At 41.8% G+C, this 25091-nt stretch overlaps 1 protein-coding gene across 3 annotated transcripts in view; it reads left to right on the top strand.

The window, feature by feature from the left end:
* The window catches only part of COL11A1 (collagen type XI alpha 1 chain), a 393245-nt gene that overhangs the window by 18079 nt on the left and 350075 nt on the right, over window positions 1-25091 (top strand). For all 3 annotated transcript variants that reach the window (XM_078644690.1, XM_078644705.1, XM_078644698.1), the window contains exon 2: window positions 23450-23617. In XM_078644690.1, coding sequence (XP_078500816.1) covers window positions 23450-23617 — 168 coding nt within the window. The remainder of the gene's footprint in view (window positions 1-23449; window positions 23618-25091) is intronic.

The following is a 25091-nucleotide window of genomic DNA, read 5'->3' as shown; positions in this document are numbered from 1 at the left end:
TATCTCCAGATTTAGTATATCTTAGATAATGTCTCCACTCTCCTGTAAATGAGTGAGTGCTGTATAACAATCTCTTATGTGTGGACTCAAAATTATCTGAATTAGATTGGAAGAAAAACATTTGAATGACCAATTTCTCTGTTTTCCAATATCTCAAACTTGGCTTTGCGGTTCATTAGGTGGGTTGGACAGGCCCTTTCCATAATGCCATTTGTAGTGAAAAAACCTGTTAATTTCTGCTCACTATTTCTTTCAACGTCCGCATCATTCTTAGAGGGCAAAGACCACATTTTCAAACATCACGTTAAGTGTATTAGAAAGTTATAATATCCGTCCAAATAGACGTAGAAACACAGGCATTGTTTAAACTCCTAAAAATGAGTGTAGCTGTTATTAACTAAGAAGATAACAACTTTCCTAAATATTTCTGGGGTGTAGCACTCACACAACAACACTTCCCTTCCCAGTGTGGAACACAAGGATCCCTGGACATGGCCCAGAAGGCTCTATTACTCTTCCAGTCTAGTAGCCATCGGTTTTCATGACATGGCTCAATATCTTTTAGGCAAAGTTGTTTATATGGTAGATGGGTATACTTCATTAGTTTAAAACCCCCCTTCTTCATCAAACGTCAAAGCAAATATCTAAGGCTGCTTAATCAAGCTAGTAGAGAAACTAGGCAGGAGTCTTCTGTCTTATTATTTGAGGCTCTCTGAAGTTATAGCAGTGTGTAAGAATCTGGATATATTGGAGAAATGGGTAATACATTTCCCTGATTTTAAAGAAACAACCTATTCAGTATCTTGACTGACTCTGACATCTCCTGCTCAAACCCTACTGGTGATATGTTTTAGTAGGTGCTGAGGATTTTGACCAACGTCCTTTTGTTGCTCTGGTTATTCGTAACTCAATTTAGGCGGTTGATGATTGTTAGTCAGAAGTCAACAGAGTGGTTTGTGTTTATTTGTGGTGTACTGCAATGTCCCTACCCTCACCCATGCATTGTGTTATGCAACGGAAGCCTGTCTCACCTTCTGTGAGTTTATCAGTCTATTCTAAAGCTGGAAATCAGGAACACATATTTCTGCAGTGTTTTATAGAGTTATGAAAAACAAAGACTGAATCCAAAAATGATTCGTTGGTAACTGAATTGAATGGATTATATGATGATCAATGCTCAGTGATGTTCTGTGATTAACATTATTAATCTAGAGATCTAACCTCGAGTGCCCCTCCTTTCCAACCAAAGCAAAAAGCTACACGATTAGCATCTCTATTTGAGCTGTAATAATTGAGATTACTATTCTACATATCCTACTTATACATGTGAAACTAAGCAAATGCTGGTCTTGCGTGTTTTGTTCTCTTTTTTTGGCCAACTGCTGTTCCTGTCTGATTTATTCTACATATCACACTTATAAATTCGAACCTGGTCAGTTGCTGTCTTTTCCAATTAGGCTTTTCTTTCAATAGTTTATTCCACGTATTCCACTCTTTCAAGGGCACTGCACTTGTCTCACCCGGGTCTTCTAGAAGCGCCATCTAAAATGTCTTCTATACATGTAAAGTTCCCCTCCTATCATCATAGTTACCATTTACTCTCAGTATAATAATCCTGCACCCCATTCTATATAATATGCCATGAACTTGGTTCGCATTTTGATGTGCAAAGACCTGTTCAGCATATCCTCACCTCTCAAACTTAGTCATGCATATTTATGACCAATTCTTGCTTATTTTCTAACAACAACTCCAATTGACACTTCCACAAGTGATTGGATGGGGCCAGGCTAAGGAGTAGCATTGTAACTCATTTCTTTCCAAAATTCTGAAGCTTGCCATTGATAACCTCTTCCAAAAAGGACAAGAGACAAAAATAAATTTGGATGTAGTAGATCAGATAAAGCTAACTAGAACATGGATGGTAATGAGTAAAATAATAGTCTAGGCAGGTTTTCATTTACATTGTTCTGGATAAAATAGTCTTAGGTCCCTTAAAGGGACAATTTTTTTCAGGAGTATCACCACTCACCAATCTTTATTACCTCATGAGCCTCTATCAGAAAACATCTAGTTATAAGACAACATACTCAGTCTCTCTAACAGCTATAGGCCACGATGTTGTGTTGTCCATAGGGGCACCAATGAGAGCGAGTCTGACCAAATTTACAGTTTCAGCTAGCAAAGTCATTTAAAATGTGCCCACACATTACATTGGGCTAGCATTTTGATGGTAAAAGCTGCAAGAAAAATTTGTCACACATGAGAAAAACACACACAATCACTACCCACAAACGTATAGTAAGTGATCTAACAAAGGCATAACTTTTACTGTGTAAAGTTCATGGCAAGCAACAGACGTTCTTGTAAATATTGAGATGGCGAAAGATTTCCACCAAAACACTTCCATCGAGAGTGTCAAAGCAAAACAAAAAGAATCCTATAAATGCATCAGCTATAAATGCCTTTCATTGCCACCTCAACAACTCTGGCGAACTATAATAAATCAATCAATCAATCAATCGAAAGGACTTTATTTTCGATCACTGTGGATCATAAAAGTACTCCATATAATTACACACTTACAGACACACAGTATGTGTAAAACATCTCATTATGAATAACTATTTACAATCAATATACAATCCTAATAAAAATGAATCAGTCAAAGTGCATCAGTGTATGTGCGACAAAGGGAGTTCACTATGACAATAGCAGTAAATAAGATGACTAGTTATTTACAATTGGAAAACCTCATTAAGGTGTATTAGGGGAGAGAATGGAACATGTTTAAAACTAGACTCTTTTTAAAAGCAGAACATAGAATAATTAAAAGACCTTCACAGCCTATTTACAGTACAGCAATATAAGTTGACCAAAATACATATTAAAGTGCTAGGTGCTTGTACGATGAACGGGAGCCCCCGATAGAAACTTTACAGCGCCATACCAATTGGTGCACCCTAAGTCCAAGATCCTAGAAACTGACAGGGGAGTGCTTTTTGCGCCTGACCCACACAGCCATTAAAAACTTGGATATGCAGAATATAATCAAACGTGTTGTGTTCGTCTTCAATATTCTGTACGCCTCCTTATATCTCCTGACTCCCAGATTTCTGCAAAGGGGGGCAATCCATTTCAAATGTGATCAGGAGTGCAAAGGACAAAAAAATAAAACATGTTCAGGTGACTCGGTAACCCCTAGGCAACAGGGACAGTCATCTTCGATGTTCTTTCCTGTTTTACACCAGTTACTTTTGAAGTGATTTAGGGGTAGGCAGCCGTACCTAAACTGTAGGTATAATGTCCCCGCTAATGGGGGATCGATTTCATCCAGTGTGGGCTCACATAACAGGGTCTGTTTAAAATTCATAAAATCATTTAAAAGTGATCCATTACAATTCATTATCAAATCTTTTTCAATAAAACCCCAATACACTTTTTTGCCAATAAGTAACCAATCCTAGTTTAACTAGCAAATTCTTACACGCAAACATCCAGGGTATCTTATCCACACAAGATGCTATCATCAGCTCACAAAGGTCAACCCTATAAGGGGTGAGTGCTGTAGTGGTCCACTATGGATGTACGTCGTTACAACGCATGCTTTTACAACACATGCCTTTACGACGCAAGATTTACAACGCAAGTCATTACAACGACTTGCGTTGGGGGGCGCTGGTTAGTGAATAGTTTAATTTACTATTCCAACTCCAGTCCCCGTGGATAGTAGGGAAGGTGTTGGATAGTAAATTAAAACTATTCCCTATCATAGAGCGCCCTCCCAGTGCAAGTCGTTGTAAAAGTTGCGTTGTAATGGTTGCGTCGTAAAGGTACTTCGTTGTAAAAGTTGCGTTGTAAACGCTGTTCCCCGTCCACAATCGATGCCAAAACATAAGTGACCACAATCAAATTTTATGCAAAATCCTCTTCTGACCAAGCTCTAAATAGAGAGGGATCAACAGAGTAGACACCGGAAGATTTACTAGGGATCTTAGAAATTTCAGCTCGGTAAATGAGAGGTTATTACCAATAGAACAACCCCAGAGCTAATGCATGGATATAAAGAAGGCAATAAACTAAACTATCAGTACCTAAATTGATAAAAATACTTCTATCTCGAGGTGCAGTCATTGGACACAGGTCTACCAATTGCACATTTACATTTACAGACACCAAATGCATACGACCTGATCCAGATCTACCTGCTCCCCATAAACAACTGGAGTGTCCCAAGTTTCAGTGTTATCAGCACATTGTTCAATATCTACATGGATCAACTGGGAGAGATGCTGGCTGTGATGGGCTTTTCACATCACCAGCATGCTGATGGTTCTCAATTACATCAATGAGTATCATTGTAAGAGGGTACCAGGGGTTTTCTCAGGGAAATCAAGGATATCATCTCTATCACTAACTCTGTTGATACTAAGATGTGTAGTTTGTTCTTTTTTCTCCTTCTTCAGATTATCTTTCATCTCTCTCCATTCGTGGAACTTCCCCATCTTTGTTCTGCTCTGCAAGATTACTGGATTTCATTCCTGAATGGAATCCTAAGTTCAATTTGCATGTTTTTTCTTTTCTGTTGCTCTCTCAGCTGTCCTTGCTGCAGAAGACAAAAATATATAAATAATAACTCAACTAACAGAAGAGGAGGATTGGCAGCCTTATTTGCTGATCAACTGAAGGTCAAACCTAGCAGACAAAGTGGCAAAAATTATTCAAGGAAAAAGCTGGCAGTAAGCTAATTACCAAAATTTCTCCTGTGCATTCATTGACATATACACACCGTCCAGTTTCATCCAATTTTTAAGGTAACACTTTCAGTTTAAAGTCCTTGTTCATGCATAAATGCAACTTCCAAAATATAACATCATTAGGGGATTTCTGGAGGTGAGCAAATGACCTACAAATAGAGAGGGCATGGGGAATGGATGTCATACAGGCACTGCCCATTGGAATAATAATCAGATATCCCACTCAAATATTAGGCTTTGCTCCTGAATTTGTTTTAAAATGATAATCCAAAATCTTGCAGTCATCCTATTAAATGGACAAGCAAGCATTTAAAAAAGCTGTTATAATGCTTCACACTACACATCTGCAATGTTAAGATACTGTAAATCACGTGCTACTGTTATCCAATTGGATGTTACTCAGTTTATTAACTGGGAAGGAAAGAAGACTGATTTGGCCTTTCTAGTAATTGAACTTGAAGATTTTATCAGATGTCCTTGGTTGGCACTTGGTGGAACTAATATCTGTGCATGAGCAACTGAGCATAGCATTCTCACAGACAAGAAGTCTTGGACTGTGGTTTGGATCTGAGATATATCTGTTTCCATAAGTCTCTGCAGAAAATGACGGTGATCTTAAATGTGATCTTAGTTCTGACAGAAGTCACAATAGCTTGTTTTACAAAAGTGAATGTGTTCTCAGCTTGTTGATTGTTAAATAAACCCAGTTGTGTGGTGCTAGACAATTTGAACAATGGCATTGCCGTAATGCAATCTGGGCATTGAACTGGATGTCTTGAATAAAAATAAACTTTCAGACTGGCTATTAATATTTGATGTTGAGTACTTTAATGACATCTTTCATTTGACAAATAAGTGGCAGGCTGTTATTATACATCACATCTTGGTTTTTTTCTGAAACAGTGAAAATGTTGACTAGCCAGTGGCCATGAGTTTAGGGCAGTTGAGTAGAGGTTTTTGTTTAACCTCCATGTCTTTATGGAGAATTTCAGATTTTTAGTAACTTTCTTCCACATTTGTTATATATGCAAGTTGGGTATTATCAGCGTGTATTTGTTCTGCAACTAGATACACAAGGGCTAGGTAGACAAGTGTTCTCATTTAGGCATTAGGCATGACTGGGTTAATGTAAATCATTTGAGATTAAGGGTTTGATGATTTGACCTAAACAATTTGGGCAAAATGACCATAGTCCATTTTGGAGGAGTTTAACCTAATGCTGGGATCATCACACCCCAAGTGCTGAAATACATACCATGGACTGAGAGAGGTGGTGGTGCTAGCTCAGAGGGCACAAGCTTACCTTTGAGCCCAAGGAAAGCAAATGTGTGTTCCCTGCTGACCATTTAGCCAGTGTTAGCTATCTGGGAAAAGAAAAACACTGTTGACCGAACAAACACATTTTTAACTCTACCTCTTTTGACTTGGAGATGCCAATAAGGGCTTCTCTATTCATTCCCAGGACCCTACTAGACAACATGGCTCCATTCAATATAAGGGAGAAAACCAGTTTTTACTCTGTCAGTTGGGAGGAGTCCTCATCTAAATAGAGCAGTGTTGTAGGAGCTTAAGACAGGCCTGCCTAGTGGTGTCTGGGTTCTGACAATTTGAAAAGGGGGCTCCAATGTAATTTCACATTATGGCAAAGAGGAAGTGTTGCACAAGGAGGTGGGAGACTGCAAGAAACATTTAGGATTGGGGTAGATTATTTCCAAGCACTGACTGGTGCACAGGAAAAATCTGCCACTTCAACCACCACCTCCTCAGTACGTTCCTAGAACAGGAAAGACTCCATCTGAAGCAGAAGTCCCTAGTGGAAGACAATTCCTCTTTCCTGTTGGAAGAAGAGGACTCACTCAAGGACTCATTAACTCATGAATCCTGCTGGCACCCACAGGATGGAACTTCTCTTCAAGGGCAAATTGGCTGTCCTCCCGTTTTCTTGCTTTAGGGACACAAAAGATGAGGTATTCCTCTCTCCAAGAAGGCCCAGCCAATCACAGAGTCCTGGAACCTGCACATGTCCAGGGTGAAGAGAGACATTGGCCCCATAAGCATGTTTTGAGGTGCTAGTGGGCGAAGGACTGTCCAGAAAAGACATTTACAGCACTTGAAAAAGTTGGATTTAGTAATTTCTTTCTAAGGCTGGCGGACACGGGTTGAATGCTGAAGCTTGCCCAGAGAGGTTGAACTTAAGGTGGACAAGAAAACCAGTTTTGTCCTTCTTGGAACTTTTTGTTGTGCTGAAAACTGATTCAGCAAGACATCACGGCAAAGGTATCCTGGTTCATTGAGTATTGCCTGGCCATGGCTTACAGCCTTGTCAATTTTAACTTCCACAAAAGTAACTAAGTCTGAATTTAAAAGCTTGGAGTGAGGTGAGGCACCAAAGCTATGCAACCAGCAAACTAACCTCGATGGCTACAAAATCCAGATTTGTCCAACTCGAAGCTCTTGGTACCAAAATCAGTGGCTTCAGCAAGAGCTTGATAATGGTATATCCAGCTTTGTAGGACCCTTGCCAGCCACAGTCTTGGACCTTGCCCGACTGCAAGATAGTGACTTGCATTTCAGAAACGAAGTCCCAAGGTAAAAACCTTCACCAGGACAGCACACTTAGTGTAACTGACCTCCGCTGCATTGTAGACAACCTGAAACCACGGATAGAGGGTCTGATTTAGAATTTGGATGATGGGTTACTTTGTCACAACATGTAAAACATAGTATCCACCATATTAAAGATTCCATAAGATATAATGCATTAGTAATAAGGTGGATGTGATATCCATCATGTATAGGACAGAGCAACCTATCCGCCAGACTCTAAATCAGTCCTTAAATGCCACCCAACCACGAAATGTTGTTTTTTAATTTGGTTTACTTTGTCTTGGCTCTCTTTTCCCTATAAATGTTACAATACATATATCTGGTTCCTCTTGTCCTATTGTAATGTTCTAGGTGTCTTTTTGCTCACTAAATGTTTCTCTTTTTGTCTAAAGTGGTTAAGGAATTCTTCTGTTGGCCTAAGGGCTAGAGTGGTCGACCTCTAATCTGGAGAACTGGATTCGAGTCTCGGCAATGACGCTGAACATCCTGAGATTCTGGGCAAATCACATAATCTCCCAGTGCCTAACAAAAAAAAAAAAAAAATGAATGTGTCCTCATGTAACACAACTAGTACTATGTAAAGCGCTCTGATACCCGATTCGGGTCAAGTTTGCGCTATATAAAACTCTGTAAAATAAATAAAATAAAATAAATACTTTTAAATATTTTATGCTAGTTGAGCTTAATTTGCACTTCCCTGGGGATTCCCTACTGCTTTTGCCATAGCTACCAGGGGCTGGGCAAAGATTCTCTCAGACCGGTATTCTGACTTATCAAGAGTGGGTTTATTGAATTGGTATAGGTTGCTAGTCCCAAATGAATAGTCCCATTTCTGACTCCCACCCCTCTTACTTTATTACTATACTAGTTATTTAGTATAAATGTCCTTGAAATCTAAATGTTTCTGCAGGTGTTTAGCGGTGTCATACATTCACTTCTACCACTTTGCCAATCAAAAGAGATCAATGAATTTCTATCCCATTACATGGCATGTTTATAGAGTAGCACAAGTACATCCTGCAGTCCTCATTACATTTATGCGCAAGATGTTATTGGTGGGTGTCATGAAGCCTCTCTTCTCTCTCACCAATGGTAGTAAATACCACATGTGTTAACCCAGAACCAAGAAGAAAAAGAGTTCAACCCCACAAAGTGAGATGAGATTAGATTAAAAATGCCATCTTAATTTGGAAAACGGACCCAGATATATTAACATCAATGCAATACAGTGCTGCATGAAAATCTGCAATTGTTCCATGCGTTAATAGTAGAAATTGAGTAGGTCTTGACTTGATTTACTTAGGGCGATGCTAAGCGTTGCACTATAGCCTTAAGGTGAGGCACCGGTATCCAGTGTGAGGTGTGTACTTGAGATACAAGGTCCAGTACACACTTCTATGTGATGATAGGCAATAGAGGTTAAATTAAGTAATGTGCAATTTTGTCATAATTACACATCTTTGCAGACAGTAAGATCTAAATCAGGTCTTCAATCTGGGCCACCAGTGTTTTTCTCTGCATAATGTTTGTAGCTAGGGGTGGGATAAACTTCACAGTCGCAAGTTGTAAATTTGTATCTGTTCCTGCACTGTGAATCACAAAGCTGGCAGAGTTTGACAATAAATATTATATCAAGATTTAAAAAGAGGCTTTGCTTTGCAGCAGGAACATTACTGCTGCCATTGGGCCTGAAAAGGATCTTTGCTTTGCCACCATGTACTGCTGGTAGTAGCAGCCGCTTATCTTTATTTCTGGTGGCAGAGTGCTCCATCTCCTTTCCCTGTTCAAGAGGGACTGGAGTAGGACCTTCAGGAGTAAGGAAAGAAGGTGCTGCAGCCAAGTGAAAGCAATTGCATTCCCCCACTGCCACTATGGTGACAACAGGAAAACAACATTATTTTGAGCCTAATGTTCTGTCCATGTTGGGCAGGATATTGAGTTACAGGGATTGGCCTAGTTAGACTGTGCTCGCCTCAGCCAATTTCATGAAACTTTGTACTTTCTTGCAAAGTGCAGAATTCCCCAAATTCACAATTAAAACTTCGCTCTCTCCTAAATGTAACATGGAATTTGAGGGTAGTTTAGCACCGGTTTCTCTAATTAGTTACTCTGCACTATAGTAATAAAGCTGAATTTGATCTTTGGACTCCAGTAATAAATATGTGATCCCAGGTTTTAAAGAACATCTTTTGTAATAACAAGGACACATACACACACACACATCCATTTAAATACATATTCATACATATATCTTCATAAAAATACAGATGAAGTTCTGATTTTAAATTTAGTTTTCTCCCACTAGGATGCTGATTTTGGGTCTCAATAGTCAATTGATTAAGAAAAAAGTACAGGCAGTCTAGAATACTTGGCCAGCTTACTATGTAGTAAAGCATAGTATACTGAACTTACATTCTTGCATACTTGCATAAATGGCTCCCGACAATTTAGAATCTCATTATGGGGAAACAAAAAAAACATCTAGGACCACATTCTGTCAATACGTTTATGCACTAATTAGTTCATTTTATTAAAATGGATCAGTTAATGTCATAACATTAACTGGTAATTAGAGAAAACTATATGTCAAAGGGCTGGACCATTGCTGTCCTGTCAAAACCTCACTTTCTACAAGATGCACATGCCAACACCTTCAGAGGGCCATATGGATTCATTTTAGGAAGCACTGAATACATAGAATTTGTCGATATTCTAGAACCCCACACTTGTATTTTGCCGAACATGTTAAAATATAGCACATAGAAGCAATTTTATAAAGTGCATCATGAATCCCCTCCGCAAAAGCGACGTTGTCTGTGACTCCAGCAAAATATTTATAGTCGAAGGGAGCGCGACCTCAACTTTGACCTTTCCTCTTTGTAGGATGGCAGGGAAAGGGTCATTCCTTTAAACCAATAAGCGCTTTTGTTCAGACGTTTATTACACAACTGTTTTAACGGGAGTCCCATAATGACCAATGGAATGCACGAATTGCCATGGCAACTGAAACCGTTTACAGCTCGTGACACATAGGCAAAGATGTTTGTCTATCCTGCTACAAAAATACCGGGAATGTGAACATTGTAGTTCAGTGGAAAACCTGTGACACAGATTTATAGAGGCAGAACGATCCCACTCACACACTGGAAGTTTTGTACTTTCTTGAACTTGAAGAAGAAGTTTGAGCAACCGTAGGAGATAAAATACTAAAATGTTTTCTTCTGCTACATATGTATTCTTACATATAGCAGTATACGTCTCAAATTTTACATTTAAAATTAAAAACATCTAAATATGTGCATGTATTTTGTCCTGTGGTAAATATTGTTACGGACCACATGAATCATTGTATTGAAGAAATATAAACATTCCACTTTAATCACCTTTAGACTGCATTTGCATGTCACTGTGCAACAAAAGTGCCACGAGGCAACGTGTTGGCACTGTGTTAAATATCTAAACAAATATTTTCTTCATAACCAATGTGCAAAGCTTAGACATCTAAAATGGCATAGTCTATACTCCACACACCCAATTATTACTTACATTTATATCATATAATTGTCTTTGAAGAATAGTTCTTCTTTTTTATACTGTGCAATGTTTGCCTAAAACAGTGCTTAATTTATGTTTTTGAAAGTAGATGGACAGGTCGACTACTTATTTTTGGGGGTAGGACTTAATTTTCGTCATCAGATCTTTGCCCAGCTCAAGACAGACAAAAGCAGAAAAGGGTGGAGTAGAAATAGAAACAAAGGAACAGAGTTATTGATAAGAACCCGTAAGAGTGAAATCAAGAGGACAGAATTGAAGAGAGGAGAAACAGGCATGGGACAGAATCCAGATAGACATCCTTGGCTTTCGGCAACACTGGCCTTGGGCAGCACCAACTGTTGGGTCCTCAGACAAACTTTGGACCCTGTGCTAATTCTTCTTTCTAGATTTATTACCGGCTACAAAGCAGTGCCCCATTCTGTTTGAACATTGCTTGTTCAAGGGTTAGGTGGCAAACAATTATGTGTTTCTGTCTCTCTCTCTGTGTACCTTCACCCCTTCTTTCTTCTTTCAATCAATCACCCAATGACCTATAAAGCTCAGCATATCACCGGTGAGGGTCTTGAAGTGCTGGATGCAGGAAAATCAGGTACCCGAATAGTGGGTTTGAGGCGAGCTCTAGATCTGTGGCAGCGTCACAGTTCCTCGGCGCTATCAGGAGCATCAGTGGGGGAGCGACGTGCTTGACCTAGGAGGCCAAGGGCTACATCCCAACTTAACTTTCTTGCCTCCTTCCTTTCTTCCTTCTTCCCTCTGCATCTTTGTTACTTCTTTCCCATCTCTTAAGTCTCCATTTAAATCTAATAACCAAGTCCAGGTGCTGCCTAGGGAGAGAAAGCAAGAGCAAAAGAGAGGGCCTTGGCGTTCTCTGGTTTGTATACTTAAAAATACATGTCACCTGCTTTCTCACCAACCTAAGAAATGAACAAAACATAATTTGAAACTCATATATGTGGTAAAAAACATTGTATCTCTCTTAAATATACTACAGTTTTAATTGCAGCAGCGGCTCCTCCACTATGGCAGAGGAGTGTCACCCCCTCCACCCCCTGCTGAGTGCCAGGCAGTAGACAGAAACAGGAAAATAAAATGATAATAAAACCATCAGGGCCAGACTGGGAGCAGAAACCGGCCCTGGCAAACTACTCATCTGCTCCCCCCCCCCCCTGGGTTGAGGAGTAGTGTATCCAGACAGTTTGCGAGGGCCGGTTTTGGCCGATTTTGTTACAGGGGGCCGATATTGCCGACCCCCGCTAACAAAGACGACCTCCAGGGGCCCAAAACTGGCCCCCACCCTAGCGGCCCACCGGGGAAACGCATGGTGCCCCCAATTGCCAGTCCGGCCCTGCATTTGATTATCATTTTATTTTTCTTTCTGATGCAGGCAGGTAAGTCAGGCGGGGTGGGTCCATGATGAGTGCAGGGAGAGGAGTAGTGTACACTGTAAACTGTGCATGGCAGTTTGGCCAGCTGTCTAACACTGTCCAAACCGTCATGCGCACTTTGATCTCTCTCCACCCGAGCTGTGCTGTAGAGCTGGGTGGAGTAGAGGCACAAGCTCCTAGGACCTGAGCGAGTGTTAAACAAGCATGCTCAGGCCGATCATGGAGCTGCTCTCATGAGAGCAGCGTCTTGATTGGTGTCTAGGAGCCTGCTCAGTGTGCAGGGACCCCGAGCAAAAGAATCCCGAGACAGCGGGTGCTGGCCATGCAGCAGCAGGTAAGTGTTCCCCCCCTTCTACCCGCCCACCACTTGTTATGAAAGGGAGCCACGACTGGTTAATTGCTTCTTGTACTGCACATTCATCCAGGCCCTCTGAATTTCAGGAATTATTTAAGAACTTCACACAGGGACCTATCAAAGATCTCCAGCATATCCTTTAATTGCACATATCAAACTACATTCACAGTGACCCTTTCTCAACTCAAATCTTATGTAAATCTTGGAGGCCTTATTAACATTGCACTGCTGGCAGAGGCCCAATTACTCCTGAGAAGACAGGAATGTCATAGTCCCTTAACCATGTTTAGGGACTGTTCATCATAATGCAATACCATTGATGATACAAGTCTTGATACAGTATATGAAAAATAAAATGCGGTAAGGAGCAATGAGTTAGGAAGAGAAAGTTATGGTTACTCATAACTGGCAGATTAAAGAATTTTTTTGTCTGAAAATATAGATTTTGAATGCTTAAAATGTCAGTTTTTGTCAATGAATGTATCTCCACATACATATTTCTGTTGTTGATTGGTGATAAAATGTCACTATGCATAATAGTGATAACAGTTCCTAATACTCCTGTTGTGCTCCAATAGTGCTCTCTGTGAAAATAGTAAGCTCTCCCCTAAATGTGCGTGCGGTGCAGTGTTTGGGAGTCAATAGCTGTGTTTAACATTTTACCACCTACCCACATGCAAGCAATATAATCTTGTTCAAATTATAGTTTTCTTGTTTGACCCAATTTCTCAAATCTGACTTGATAGATCTTTATTTCAACAGCAAATTGACCAAATTCCCTATGGCAATTATTTTTAACGTAAACGTGGACTATATGTTACAGTCATTTTTTGTATAAACACATTTCTCCCCTATATATTATGGGTAGTGTTAGAAAGGCGACCCCGGGGGAGGCAGAAGATATCTGACTGACCACCCCTAGGTCCACCTCTCCGTCAAGAAGTAGCCGAGCGTTACTGAGAGGCCTCCTGGGTGAGGGCCCTCTCCTAGGATCGCACACCAGAGTAACCACACACTACAAATGGACACCACACCAGAGGTCGAGTTCGTAAGCTTTATCAGGAAATAAAGGCTGCTGGTTCCCAGCGATATGTACAAGTAGACCGAGGGGTGTGTAAAGTCTCGTAAAAGGGGGTCAGGGTAGCGGAACAGTCTCGGTTGGGGTGTATGAAGGGATACCCTGCGCACAGCTCTCAATCCTCGAGCCGGGGGTCCGAGAGGTTGAGCCGCGGCAGCGTCAGCAGGCTCTCAAGATGGTTCGGCAAAGGTGGGCCGCGGCAGCGCCAGCAGGCTCTCAGGATGGTTCGGCAAAGGTGGGCCGCGGCAGCGCCAGCAGGCTCTCAAGATGGTTTGGCATAGGTGGGCCGCGGCAGCGCCAGCAGGCTCTCAAGATGGTTCGGCAAAGGTGGGCCGCGGCAGCGCCAGCAGGCTCTCAAGATGGTTCCGCAAAGGTGGGCCGCGGCAGCGCCAGCAGGCTCTCAAGATGATTCAGCAAAGGTGGGCCGCGGCAGCGCCAGCAGGCTCTCAAGATGGTTCGGCAAAGGTGGGCCGCGGCAGCGCCAGCAGGCTCTCAAGATGGTTCGGCAAAGGTGGGCCACGGCAGCGCCAGCAGGCTCTCGGGTTCTCTTCAGGTTACAGGAAATGAGTTCTTCTGGTGTCGGCCGTGACAGCATCAGTAGGGCTTTCCAGTCCAGGATACAACTGCCGTCCTACTCCGGGGCTGGCCCAGATATAGGATTGTAGTCCTTTGATGTCCGGACCCTCGCGCCAGGGGGTCAGAGGGGCCAGGAAGATGGTGTCCAGACACCCAGCAGGGGGGTGGAGCCAGCACCCAGGGATGCCGGGGGCGATTGATACCAGGCGTCCGGGGACGGTTGGAGGGCCATCGAAACTCCCCTCCTCCGGGATCTGTCGAGTGGCCACTCGACCACCTGGGTAGATCTTGGCGCCTCGATGTCGGGGCTTCGCTGGGGCCGGGGCCACGTGTTCGTGACGTGGTGGTCCCAAGATGGAGTCGGGCGAGGCCTCGTGCTCAGGACGTGCTGGGCCCTGGATGGAGTCAGGCTAGTGTGGTGGTCCGCGGTGGTAACCGGACCGGTAGTGTTGGTGCGTGCAGGATCGGGCGGACGGGGCCGCCCGGGCTCTGTGGAGGGCCGATGTCGTCCGGGGCCCGCCACTCGGGAGGGGTAGGACCACGCCATGAGGCCGGGTCCAACACGTAGCAAGTCACACGTTTCTCTTGCCTATTAGATAAAAAGTCTTCATCCCAAACACAAAAGACAGTCTTTCTGAATGCTCAAAAGAAACCGGAACTGATAAACTCAAAGTATATTCAGCTCTCAGCACTCACAAGTGACACGTGAAAAATGTGAAAAGGAGAAATGACCCCTCACGGGCGAACCACCATCGGGATACCTGGCAGGTACTCACCAGGAAAGCCCATTGTTATCATCATTGGCGGTCATAACTCCAAAAATAAATTAATGTGTCCAAACAAAAACGTGCAGTGAAAAAAGGTGTAAAGTATCAAAAAGGTGATAAAAATGATAGGTAACACGCTACTGTAACTTTTAGTCCTAACTTCGTGGAACCTATCACATTAAAAAGTAAGGCTGGTAGCTACACGTGCATACCATTACCTATACGCCAACATGTTTCATTGACCGCAACACTTTAGGCAATTTCTTCAGGGCCAAGTGTTTTTGCCACTGCCTCGAAGTTGGACACACCATTCATATAGACCTTATTCAGCACGGCGTCTCCTACCAGCTGCAAGGTCCAATTGAAAAACAGGTAACCCCTCGTGTGAGTCTGCCTTTCAAAGACGGTTCCGTCACTATCTGAATCCGTCGGAGCTGCTCGGATCGTATTGTCTCCGCCGCAGGTGATAGATCTTTATGCCTACATGTTAGTTGATGGTAATAAATTCATTGAAGTTTCGTTCCGATCATAATTGCAGGTAATCCCAGGTTTTAAACCACTAGTTTCCTTATTTTTCTAATAATGTGGCATCTTCTTCAGCGTTGCTGAGAACTGAGCTATCTTTAGCATAATCAGGAGAATTTGATAGAAAATTAGAAGCAAGAATGTTGTATTGCTATTAAATTACATATTTTAGTAGCAAACTCAATAACGTTATTTTTAAATGGAAGTACCATCATTTTTCATAAATATTTAAATTACTTTTAAAAGGTGAAAGTGCCTTTTTCAACTAGAAGTAAAACTAAGACTATCCCACGAACGTCATGAGCATGAAGTAGCAAAACACACTTCAGTTGCTATATAAAAAGGAACTTAATAGTTTTCAATATATGACACAAATGTTGTGGTATCAATTATTAAGAGGTGAGCCATTGGATAGCTGTATGGAACAAACAAGCAAACAGGAAGTGTTGTATGCACTTTTTTCTTTACATTACGCAACATAATATTAATAGTCTTATTAATTTCTTTAGCAAATCATAGAGCACAAAAAAAACACTAACATTTTCAAATCTCATAGTACGTTCGCCCAATGACCATTTAATGAATTTTATCGAATGAACATCCTTTTCCAGAGTGTCAGATGCATATGATGAAGTACATGATACTTGATAGAAAGTGACCTTTTTCCATGAGGAAGTGAAAAGACAAACAAAGCTAATGGCCAGATTCTTAATATATTGTGGAATGAGGGCAAATAATGCCAATTGAAGTTAGTGTCGGGTGTTAGAGGAATCTAGTAAAAGTTAGTCTGTAAATTGTTTGCTAGATAAAATAGACTAGGTTTGCAAGGTGAAAATAAGAAAATCAGGGAAGGATTTAAATAAGAGAAAAGATTATGATAGTAAAGCTTATAGGCTAGGAAATTTAAGGGAAAGGAGGATGGAGAGAAATGTATATTTAAAAAGAAATACAACTAAAACAGGTGATATGGAAAAGAAGAATAGAATGTTACTACTGAAATTAGTTGCTTTGAGAAGCAGCTATACATTAGAACCTATGTGGAAAGATTAACAGGAGAAAATATAGTGCAAGCACTTTCCAAGTGTTGTAATTAAGTATGTTAGAGGTAGAAAGGTAAACCATTGAAGAACTGTGAGCCAACATCCATCTCAGACTAGGAGTGAAGAATGAGAGGGATTAAAAGTAGAATATGTTGAGGTTTTAAATGGAAACCAGTACAAAAATAGAAGAAACCTAAGCTTAAAGGCAAAACAGGAGTTGATCAATATATGCTTGAACTACACCACTTTATGAACAGTAACAGGAGTTAGTGATTTTGAAAATAAAATTTTCATAAAGATCGCTGAACTACAGATTTGCCTCATCTATAACTTCACAAGCAAATATAGTGTACAGCGTCAAAGGTGATTAGTGAGGGCAAATTGGGTGCTAATAAAAAAACTGTGTATAAGGAGCCTTAGTGTATAAGAATAAAGGAATTATTCATGGTGTCATCTTTTCTAGAGAGTGCTGGAATTAAAAATATTTTAAAATGGTCGGTGAGGAATAAATAAGCTCTTGAACAGAGCAAGAAGCTGTTGATGTGTAAGACCCAATAAGAGGGAATAGTCTTAAAAACTATATGCCAAGGAAAAAGACCAAGATGTAGGTGGTTAGACAATGCTGATAGAGGGTTTTTGGAATAGAGAACAATTATGACTTATACCTCCATAAATCACAAGACAGTAGAAAAATTACCAACATACTTTGACATCTCTAAAAATAAAGCAAAACGTGAGAAAGTAAGAAGGGAAAGGGAGGCAGCAATGTCCGCTGCAGGTAAGAGCGGTGAGGCGGTGGGCCCAGGTGGGGGGATTTCGAGAGACGACCACAAGGGAGAATTTGTATAAATAATTAATTTTCTCTTGTGGTCGTCTCTCGAAATCCCTCCCACCCGGCCCCACCTCCCCGCCACACTTGCCTGAAGCGACCAGAGCTGAAGGGAGGTCACATATAGAAAAGTATAAGTGGACTGATTGTAAGATAATGAAGCAATGCATGATTTGTATGTCAAAACGATGCGAGCCAGTGTCCAAAGGATATCACTAAGAATGGAGCAATAGTGAAAGTGCTGGCATTTCAAGAAACAGTAGAAATAACATTTGGTGTCAATGAGTGAATGTGTACCAGGAAGTAATACACAACTCTGAGGCATTTGATAATACAAATAAATGGATAATTATTGGATGGGAAAGTAAAACAAGCATTGAAAATGCAATAGGTCTCGCCTTTCATTAAGTTAAAGCCATTTGCTTTGCTAATGGCATTGTATAGCAAAGCAAATGGCTCTAACTTAATGAAAGGCGAGAACAATTGCATTTTTAATGCTTGTTTCAATACGCCAAGGTGTCCGCATGTCACGCGAGGTCTGGATAGATTTTCTGTGGAGCCAGCTGAAACAGAGACGCTACGGCTACTGCTGGACCCGGATTCCTTAAGGTCTGATATCCCACATTTATAAGGCCTTAAAGGCTGACCGTAGGATAGAGAGGTCAGAGATAGATGGATGGGTGATTTGCCTGAACAACTCGGGAGGGAGAGTGGAAACGAGCCTGCGCCGAGGTCAGAGACGTGGATAGTAATGTACAGTTCAAATTCACCCAATTTTATCATTTACACCGTACATACTTAACAACTCTACGTTTACATAGTTTTAAAGCAGCATGATCGGCAGTGTGTCCCCAATGCAGGGTAGAGCCGGCAATGTTCCTGCATATGGCGCTGGAGTGCAGTAGGCTACAGATTACTGGGGGGAGTTACAGCGAGAAATTACGCATGTTGAAGGCCTAGATCAAACATAGCCTGCTGGGTGTACTCCCAACCCCCAAACAAGGGGCTAAAATGAAGCATAGATTTGCCCTGTTGGGATTGGTGCTGGCTAAATGACGCCTCGCCATTCATTCACTGAACACGGCCCATGCCCTCACAGCCCACAAATTGTGTGGACCCATCTTAATCAATCTGCAGCAAGCGATCGAGTCCGATCAACAAAAATCAATCAGACCAAGGGCATCATCTACCGCCGAACCAACACTCAGTGTTTCTTCTTCTGGTCTGCAGCCACCCTTCCCCCTGCACAGACATATAACACCTCACGCTTTACCCATCATTTCTTGGGCCTACAGGAGCGTCAGTCCGCGAGACCCTGGCTACAGCGGAACCTTCGACGGGAACCACAGCGAGGAGAACAGGGCCTCAGACCTCTCCAACGCTGGCCCCCACCCTGAGGGAGAATAGACCCTCTACTGCTGTCTCACCATGTAGGAGAACAAGGCCTCTCCCGCTGGTACAGACAAAAAAAGGGAATCAAAGCATAGAATGCCAGCACTAGTCTAGAAAATCCCTATCAGTTTTGATGAATGGAAAAGGTGCAGAAGAAGGGGCTGGGAGCACAATTCCCTATACTCCCTCAAATTAAGGGCGTATTCAAAGAACCTAACCCTCAACAATTTAACAGCACATAGTAGCCCAGCACACTTTAAACACAATTTATTACAATGAATAAGTCAAAGAAGATTTAGTCCCACGAACAAGTCGATGTTTTCAGTTTTCAGTTATTCTTTATTATTCAATCTTTAAAAGCTTTTGACAGCATCACTTTTGGAACCGCCAACGTGTTTCGTCCCATCCAGGGACTTCTTCAGGGCTTGAACAGTGCGTATGCTCTATACTGGTTGACAATTTCCTATAAGTTCTAGTTGACAGTGTCTTGTGAATTCTTAACGGTGATAATATATTAGAAAAAAATGAGTTTTCTATTTGGTGACCCTTTGTTTATTCACAGTTGCTGATTGTTGAGTTTCACTTTAGATCTTTTCTTCATGTAGTTAAGACTTCATATTTGATAGTTGAATGGTCAATTTTACAAGGTAGGGACCCGGATATGGTAGTTTGGGTCCGTAAGGAGGGTCCTCGATCGTCTCAGCTCCAACAGGAATCACCACGATACCCACCAGGTGGGAGAATAGACCCTCTACTGCCCTGTCTCCGCATGTGGGAGAACAGGGCCTCTCCACCGTCGGCCCCCGCCAGAAGGTAGAACAGGGCCTCTCCGCCGCGAGTCCCACTAGGTGGGAGATTGGGACAACAAACCTTCTTCTATTTGGTTTCGCCATTTGCAGAACAGGGTCGTTACTCAGCCAGGTGTCACCATGTGCGAGGATCTTTCGCCGTCTGGCCTATCAATACAGGCGCACTTGAGATGGGCCTGCTTATGTTGGAGAACTGGGCCTCTCGGATGGCGAGTCTCACCATGTGGGGGTGCACAGGGACTCTCGGGGGACACAGGACCTCTTGGGGAGCACAATGTGGGGGTGAACAGGGCCTCTATTCTGCCCGGCCCTACCATGTGGGAGAATAGGGCCTCTGCGGCTGGTTATTACATGTGCACCGGAAAAAAGTTAGGCCTGCACGAATCGTTGTAAATATAAGTATTTATGCTTGTGTTTCTTGGTTACTACCAGTGTTCACAGTTGAATTCCACACAGCGGCGGCGCCTCTTATCCACAGCGCAACAGTTAACTTTTGTCTATATTAGCCACCGCATCTCCCCATTTTGCCACCATCACTGTTGTGCAACATTTCTTCCGCAGATATGGCTGATAAATAAATATTTAATGAGGCAACATGATAGCGCAGAGGACCGATGTAAGTGCTGCATTTGTATGTGTTTGAAAGAGAAGTGCTGAATCCAACAGTCAACTCTGCCATTCATCTTTTCGGTGCTAATATGAGTACCATTAGGAAAGGAGATCTACGGATTCTCATTTACAAGGCCAAAGGCGGCAAAAGCATGCCAACATACACTATACACACGCTTTTAGGCACTACAGACTGGTTGCGGGTGCCAAACCAGTCTCGTCTGGGAATTCTAGTGTGTGCGTCAAAGGCAATTTACAGAAAAGCATCCGCACCCATTTAAATACAAACTATAACCAGGACAGCACACCTACGTGTTCTATTTCACGGAGGAAAGCCATAAATGCTCATTTCAAATAAACAAAATGCAAGAATTACGTAAGTGATAAAAAGATCTAAACTACATAACGAGGAAGTCGGCAAAGAAAAAAAAAATAAGAAACAATGCATTGGTTGTTGCCGCTGAGAGGTGTGCGGCTTGAAGGTGAGGAGAAAAAATGGTGGTATGCCTCACCGGGGTGGCAGGAAGCGTATCCAGGCTTCGAGGCAGCAGGCGGCAGTGGAAGCGGCGCCGCCACCCACCAGCACACAGCAGAAGGTAAGGGGGCTGCGAGTCGGAAGGGCTGCGAGTCGCTCCGTGCATCGGTGGAGGCAGCGAAGGGGGGGCGGCCTGAAGGAGGTGTCGCGTGTGAGGAGTAGTGACTTAGGAGAGTGAGTGAGCCAAGCGGGCCAGGGAGACACTGCCAGGACCCTGGAGCGGTCTAGAAGTGTGAACGTGCGACCGCACACAGTGAAGGAGGAGTTCTGGGCAGAAGAGCACGAGTGGGCACAGAAGGAAAAAAAACAAGATGGTGTCAGACTGTCCACTGTCCGTATGTACGCGAGCATGTTTCGCTTTGGGTGAATGGCGAGAGCAGGCATCTTTGTCCATCCGTACTCATGCATGTTCAGCTTTGGCTGCATCGATTTCAAAAGGTCCTCGCATGGCGAGAGCAGCGCATTCGCACTGTTAACGCTAGGCGAGACCTAAAAAGAACACTAAGCAATAGGATAGCAGTCTATAGATTAGGAGTGAGATACACGAGCTAGCCTAACTAGTTGTGAATATTCCAAATTTACTGAAGGAGAAACTGTAAATAGGAAGGCAAGAATGCACTATTTACTCCAGAGTCTTTGTGTTGGGCTACCAGATTTGCAAATATGAAGTGCCGCCTAGAAAAAAGCACCTTGCTAATGTATTTTATGTATGGGTTCACATACGCAGAGATGAGAAAGTATTGTTGGGTGACGGCATGTTGTGGGTGGTTCTACAGAGAATGATACTACAAATCAGAAAGAATGTTGTGTGATCGTTTTTTTACTTAGAAAGAGATCTGGAGGTATGCTTCTTTGTACCAAAGTTTAAAAGTGATAAAAACATCAAACAAGTATTGGCAAAGACAATAGATATGGCGCGCACTTAAAGTCTTGACTAAAAATAAAATAAATGGCCGATGGAGTGAGAAAATGATTGATTCTGTGTACAGGACTATGGGTTAAACAATTAGTATGTGATTAATCAGTGTACATTTGAGATGTACAATAGTCCCTCATGCATTGCAATCTAAGAACCCCACAGAGGGCTGGATGATACTCCAAACAACAAATAACATGAGTTGGGAGAAAAATACTCCTCCGGATGGAGCCAAAGCCCTCTCTGTGTATATTTTAAAGAAGTGTTACAATACGTTCTAAAGACATCTGCGCTGTAAAGCCAGATCTAAAAAGAAAAGGGAGCCAACAATGTGGAATGAAAGGAAGCAAGAAAGTTAAGTATGAATAGCATAACATAAAATTGAGGTAAATATTATTAAACCAACCAGGAGGGCCGAAAATTATTTAAAGACTCCTTCAATGAATGATACTTTGATGAATAAAATCAGCAATAAGCTAAGTACCATTCAGTATGTCAAAAGTGTGCTTTTTAGTTAATCTAGTTTTAGATTACTAGATACATGCAAAAACCCTGTCAAAATATTATATTGTCTGCCTCCGTTGACATGCATAAGGAAACTTTCAAAAAACAGAACATGGCTCTAATCAACATCAAATACGTGTTCAAATATATCGATGGGTGAATCTGGGTCAAATGCCTTAGCCCAGGATGCCCTTACGTGCTCCTTTCACAGATTGATCTATTAGTTCTGTGCTGACATTGACATGATGCTTTCTTTAACATACACCAGTACCATCTTTCAACCAATAGCGTGGAATGCATTGCCTTTTTCCCCCGGGTTGGCTGTTGCATTTACATGTTGATTCATGATTTGACTGGGGATTTATGACAGCATTAATCTCCGTGATTTATGTCAAACCATCTCTAAAAGAACTGCTAACAGTTTTTTCTGTTCAACTTCAAAATCCCTCGAGAACTGAAACACCCACTTGCATAATTTTGCTATTGCATATTTGCAGATCTATGAAGAGCCTAAAAGACGGAACACACATGACAAATATTTTGATCACTATGAGTTATCCTTCTACTAAATTTCCTATTGCTTATTGTGCAGATCATGTACTTATAGGGAGCTTTAAAAATATTGCATAGCTTAGGGCGCAGTAGATTGAGGAGCTCAGCAGACTTGTAAATCCCAAAACAATAATCCATAACATTTCCATAGTTCATCACAAGATTCTTTCAGTAGTTGTGTTTGCACTCTATGTTTTGGGCAGTGACACAGCCAATGTATCAACTAGGTTGGGGTATTTCTTCCTAATGCCTCAAATGTTAAGTGTTTCTGTGATGTAGACACATTTATGCGTGGTTCGTGTCTTTTTTAAAATGTTATTCCCATTAATTCGTCCCAAGTCAAGTGTGCATTTATGCTTCCCGTTCCCTAATGGAGAGGAGGTCAATAAATGTTATGACCATAGTAGTCCGCTCTTTTATATGTCAACCAACAAGCACTGCTATATTTCCAATCAGAGATTTTCACTTATGGGTGAAAGGCATGGCCTCCTAAAGGAAAATGAATGTATTAAATATTTGATTGCAAATAACATGATTCATATTCAGCAAACTCACACACATTCTTGTGGTATTGTATTTCATATACTGAACCATGAAATGACTTAAATGTCTTAGTTTATCTGGGTTTCCTGTAACACTGTGTTTTTATTTTCTCCAGCAGGACCCGTTGATGTACTAAAAGCATTAGAATTCCACACGTCTCCAGAAGGAGTATCGAAAACAACAGGATTTTGCACAAACAGGAAAGACACACGAGGATCAGATATTGCCTACAAAGTGAACAAACTTGCACAACTGAGTGCTCCAACAAATCAGTTATATCCAGGTGAGTTGCATGTGGCTACACTAAATAGATTATTACATCATAACATATGTATAAAGAATGCCGTGGATGATGTGGACCAGGTCAGCAGCAGACTTTGATCTGCAGAAAGACTTCGCAAGTGCACTTACATATGTGGGTTTCACCAAATTCTTGCCCTTCACATAACAAGGAAGCCTTCACTGATTACATCTTGTGAACTTCAGTTTGCTGGTTAAACCTTGCTTTCGCCCATGCAAAGATCTTCTGCACTTTACAAGAAGAATTTCACTGCAAAGAGAAATAACTTTCACACTAATTGAACTCAGCAAAGAACAGGTCTTACAAACACCAGTGCAGTCAAGCCAGATCTAAAATTTAGCTAAAGAGCATGAACGTAATGCAGCTGATTCTATAACACAGGCTCAGGTGTTACAACTAAATTAAAAGGCTGAAAAACCCATGTCTAAACATCACCCGTGTTCTACCAAAGGCTTCATTCCGAATATTCTTTACTTTTGTAAGTGATGTAATGGTGGTAGGACATCTTCTGTGTAGACTATTACCCTTTGTGGCCCACGGTTATTCGTACATAAGATTATTCTTGTGCTGCGCAGAAGGAAGTAGTCTATTGTGCTACTTTGTAAATAATGAATCTTTCTTTAAGCCCACTCGAATATCATTGTCGAGGGACAACATTAGATATCACTGTATGTGCAGCACTTTGTAGCAGGTGGAGGTGAAAATCCACCCCCCATTGACTGCTGCAGAGTCCTACTATGCACCCTATTAGGTACCCGTGCCCTGACACATAGCACACAGATGCACTCAATGCGAGCCCGCGATTTAAATGGATGCAAAGAATTGTAACTATAAATATTACCAAGCAATAACGATAATTATCGCTATTGCTTGGTTAGAGACAAAAATTTACCGCTGAGCTGCGGCGATTTTTATCGCAGATAAACCTTGGTATTACCAAGGTTTATCGCAAATGCGATAAAAACGGCTGCAATGCATGAATATCGTTGAAAAGTCAGCGATATTCATGCATTACCGAGCTAATGCTCTTAGCCATGTTATCCACCTCCCATTGGATAACATGGCTAAGAACTGCTCAGGGACAGGTGTTAGCTTTTGGAGATATTCGCGCTTAGCGCGAATATCTCCAAAAGTTGGTAATAGGAGATAGCGATGTTAGCGACTGTTTCCAGTCGCTAACATCTTGGCACGCCCACTTTGCATGTCATTAGTGATAAATATCACTGACATGCAAAGTGTGGCCCAAGATGGTCGCTATCTCTTACTAGCTGTCACTAACTGGTGTTAGTGACAGCTAGATAATAGGGAGATAATTTTATCTCTGCTTTCTTGGCTTTTAAAGCCAAAAAAGCAGAGATAAACCCCCTTGATAATATGCCCCTAAGTTTCATGAATGTAAGTGTAGTTTTATGCGACCTAAAGTCTGCCAGGTGAACCTGCAGGGGTCCCTCACAGT

This window comes from Lissotriton helveticus, chromosome 1_1 (assembly GCF_964261635.1).
Source record: "Lissotriton helveticus chromosome 1_1, aLisHel1.1, whole genome shotgun sequence".
Taxonomy (NCBI): domain Eukaryota; kingdom Metazoa; phylum Chordata; class Amphibia; order Caudata; family Salamandridae; genus Lissotriton; species Lissotriton helveticus.
This window is presented reverse-complemented; position numbering and strand designations above follow the sequence as displayed.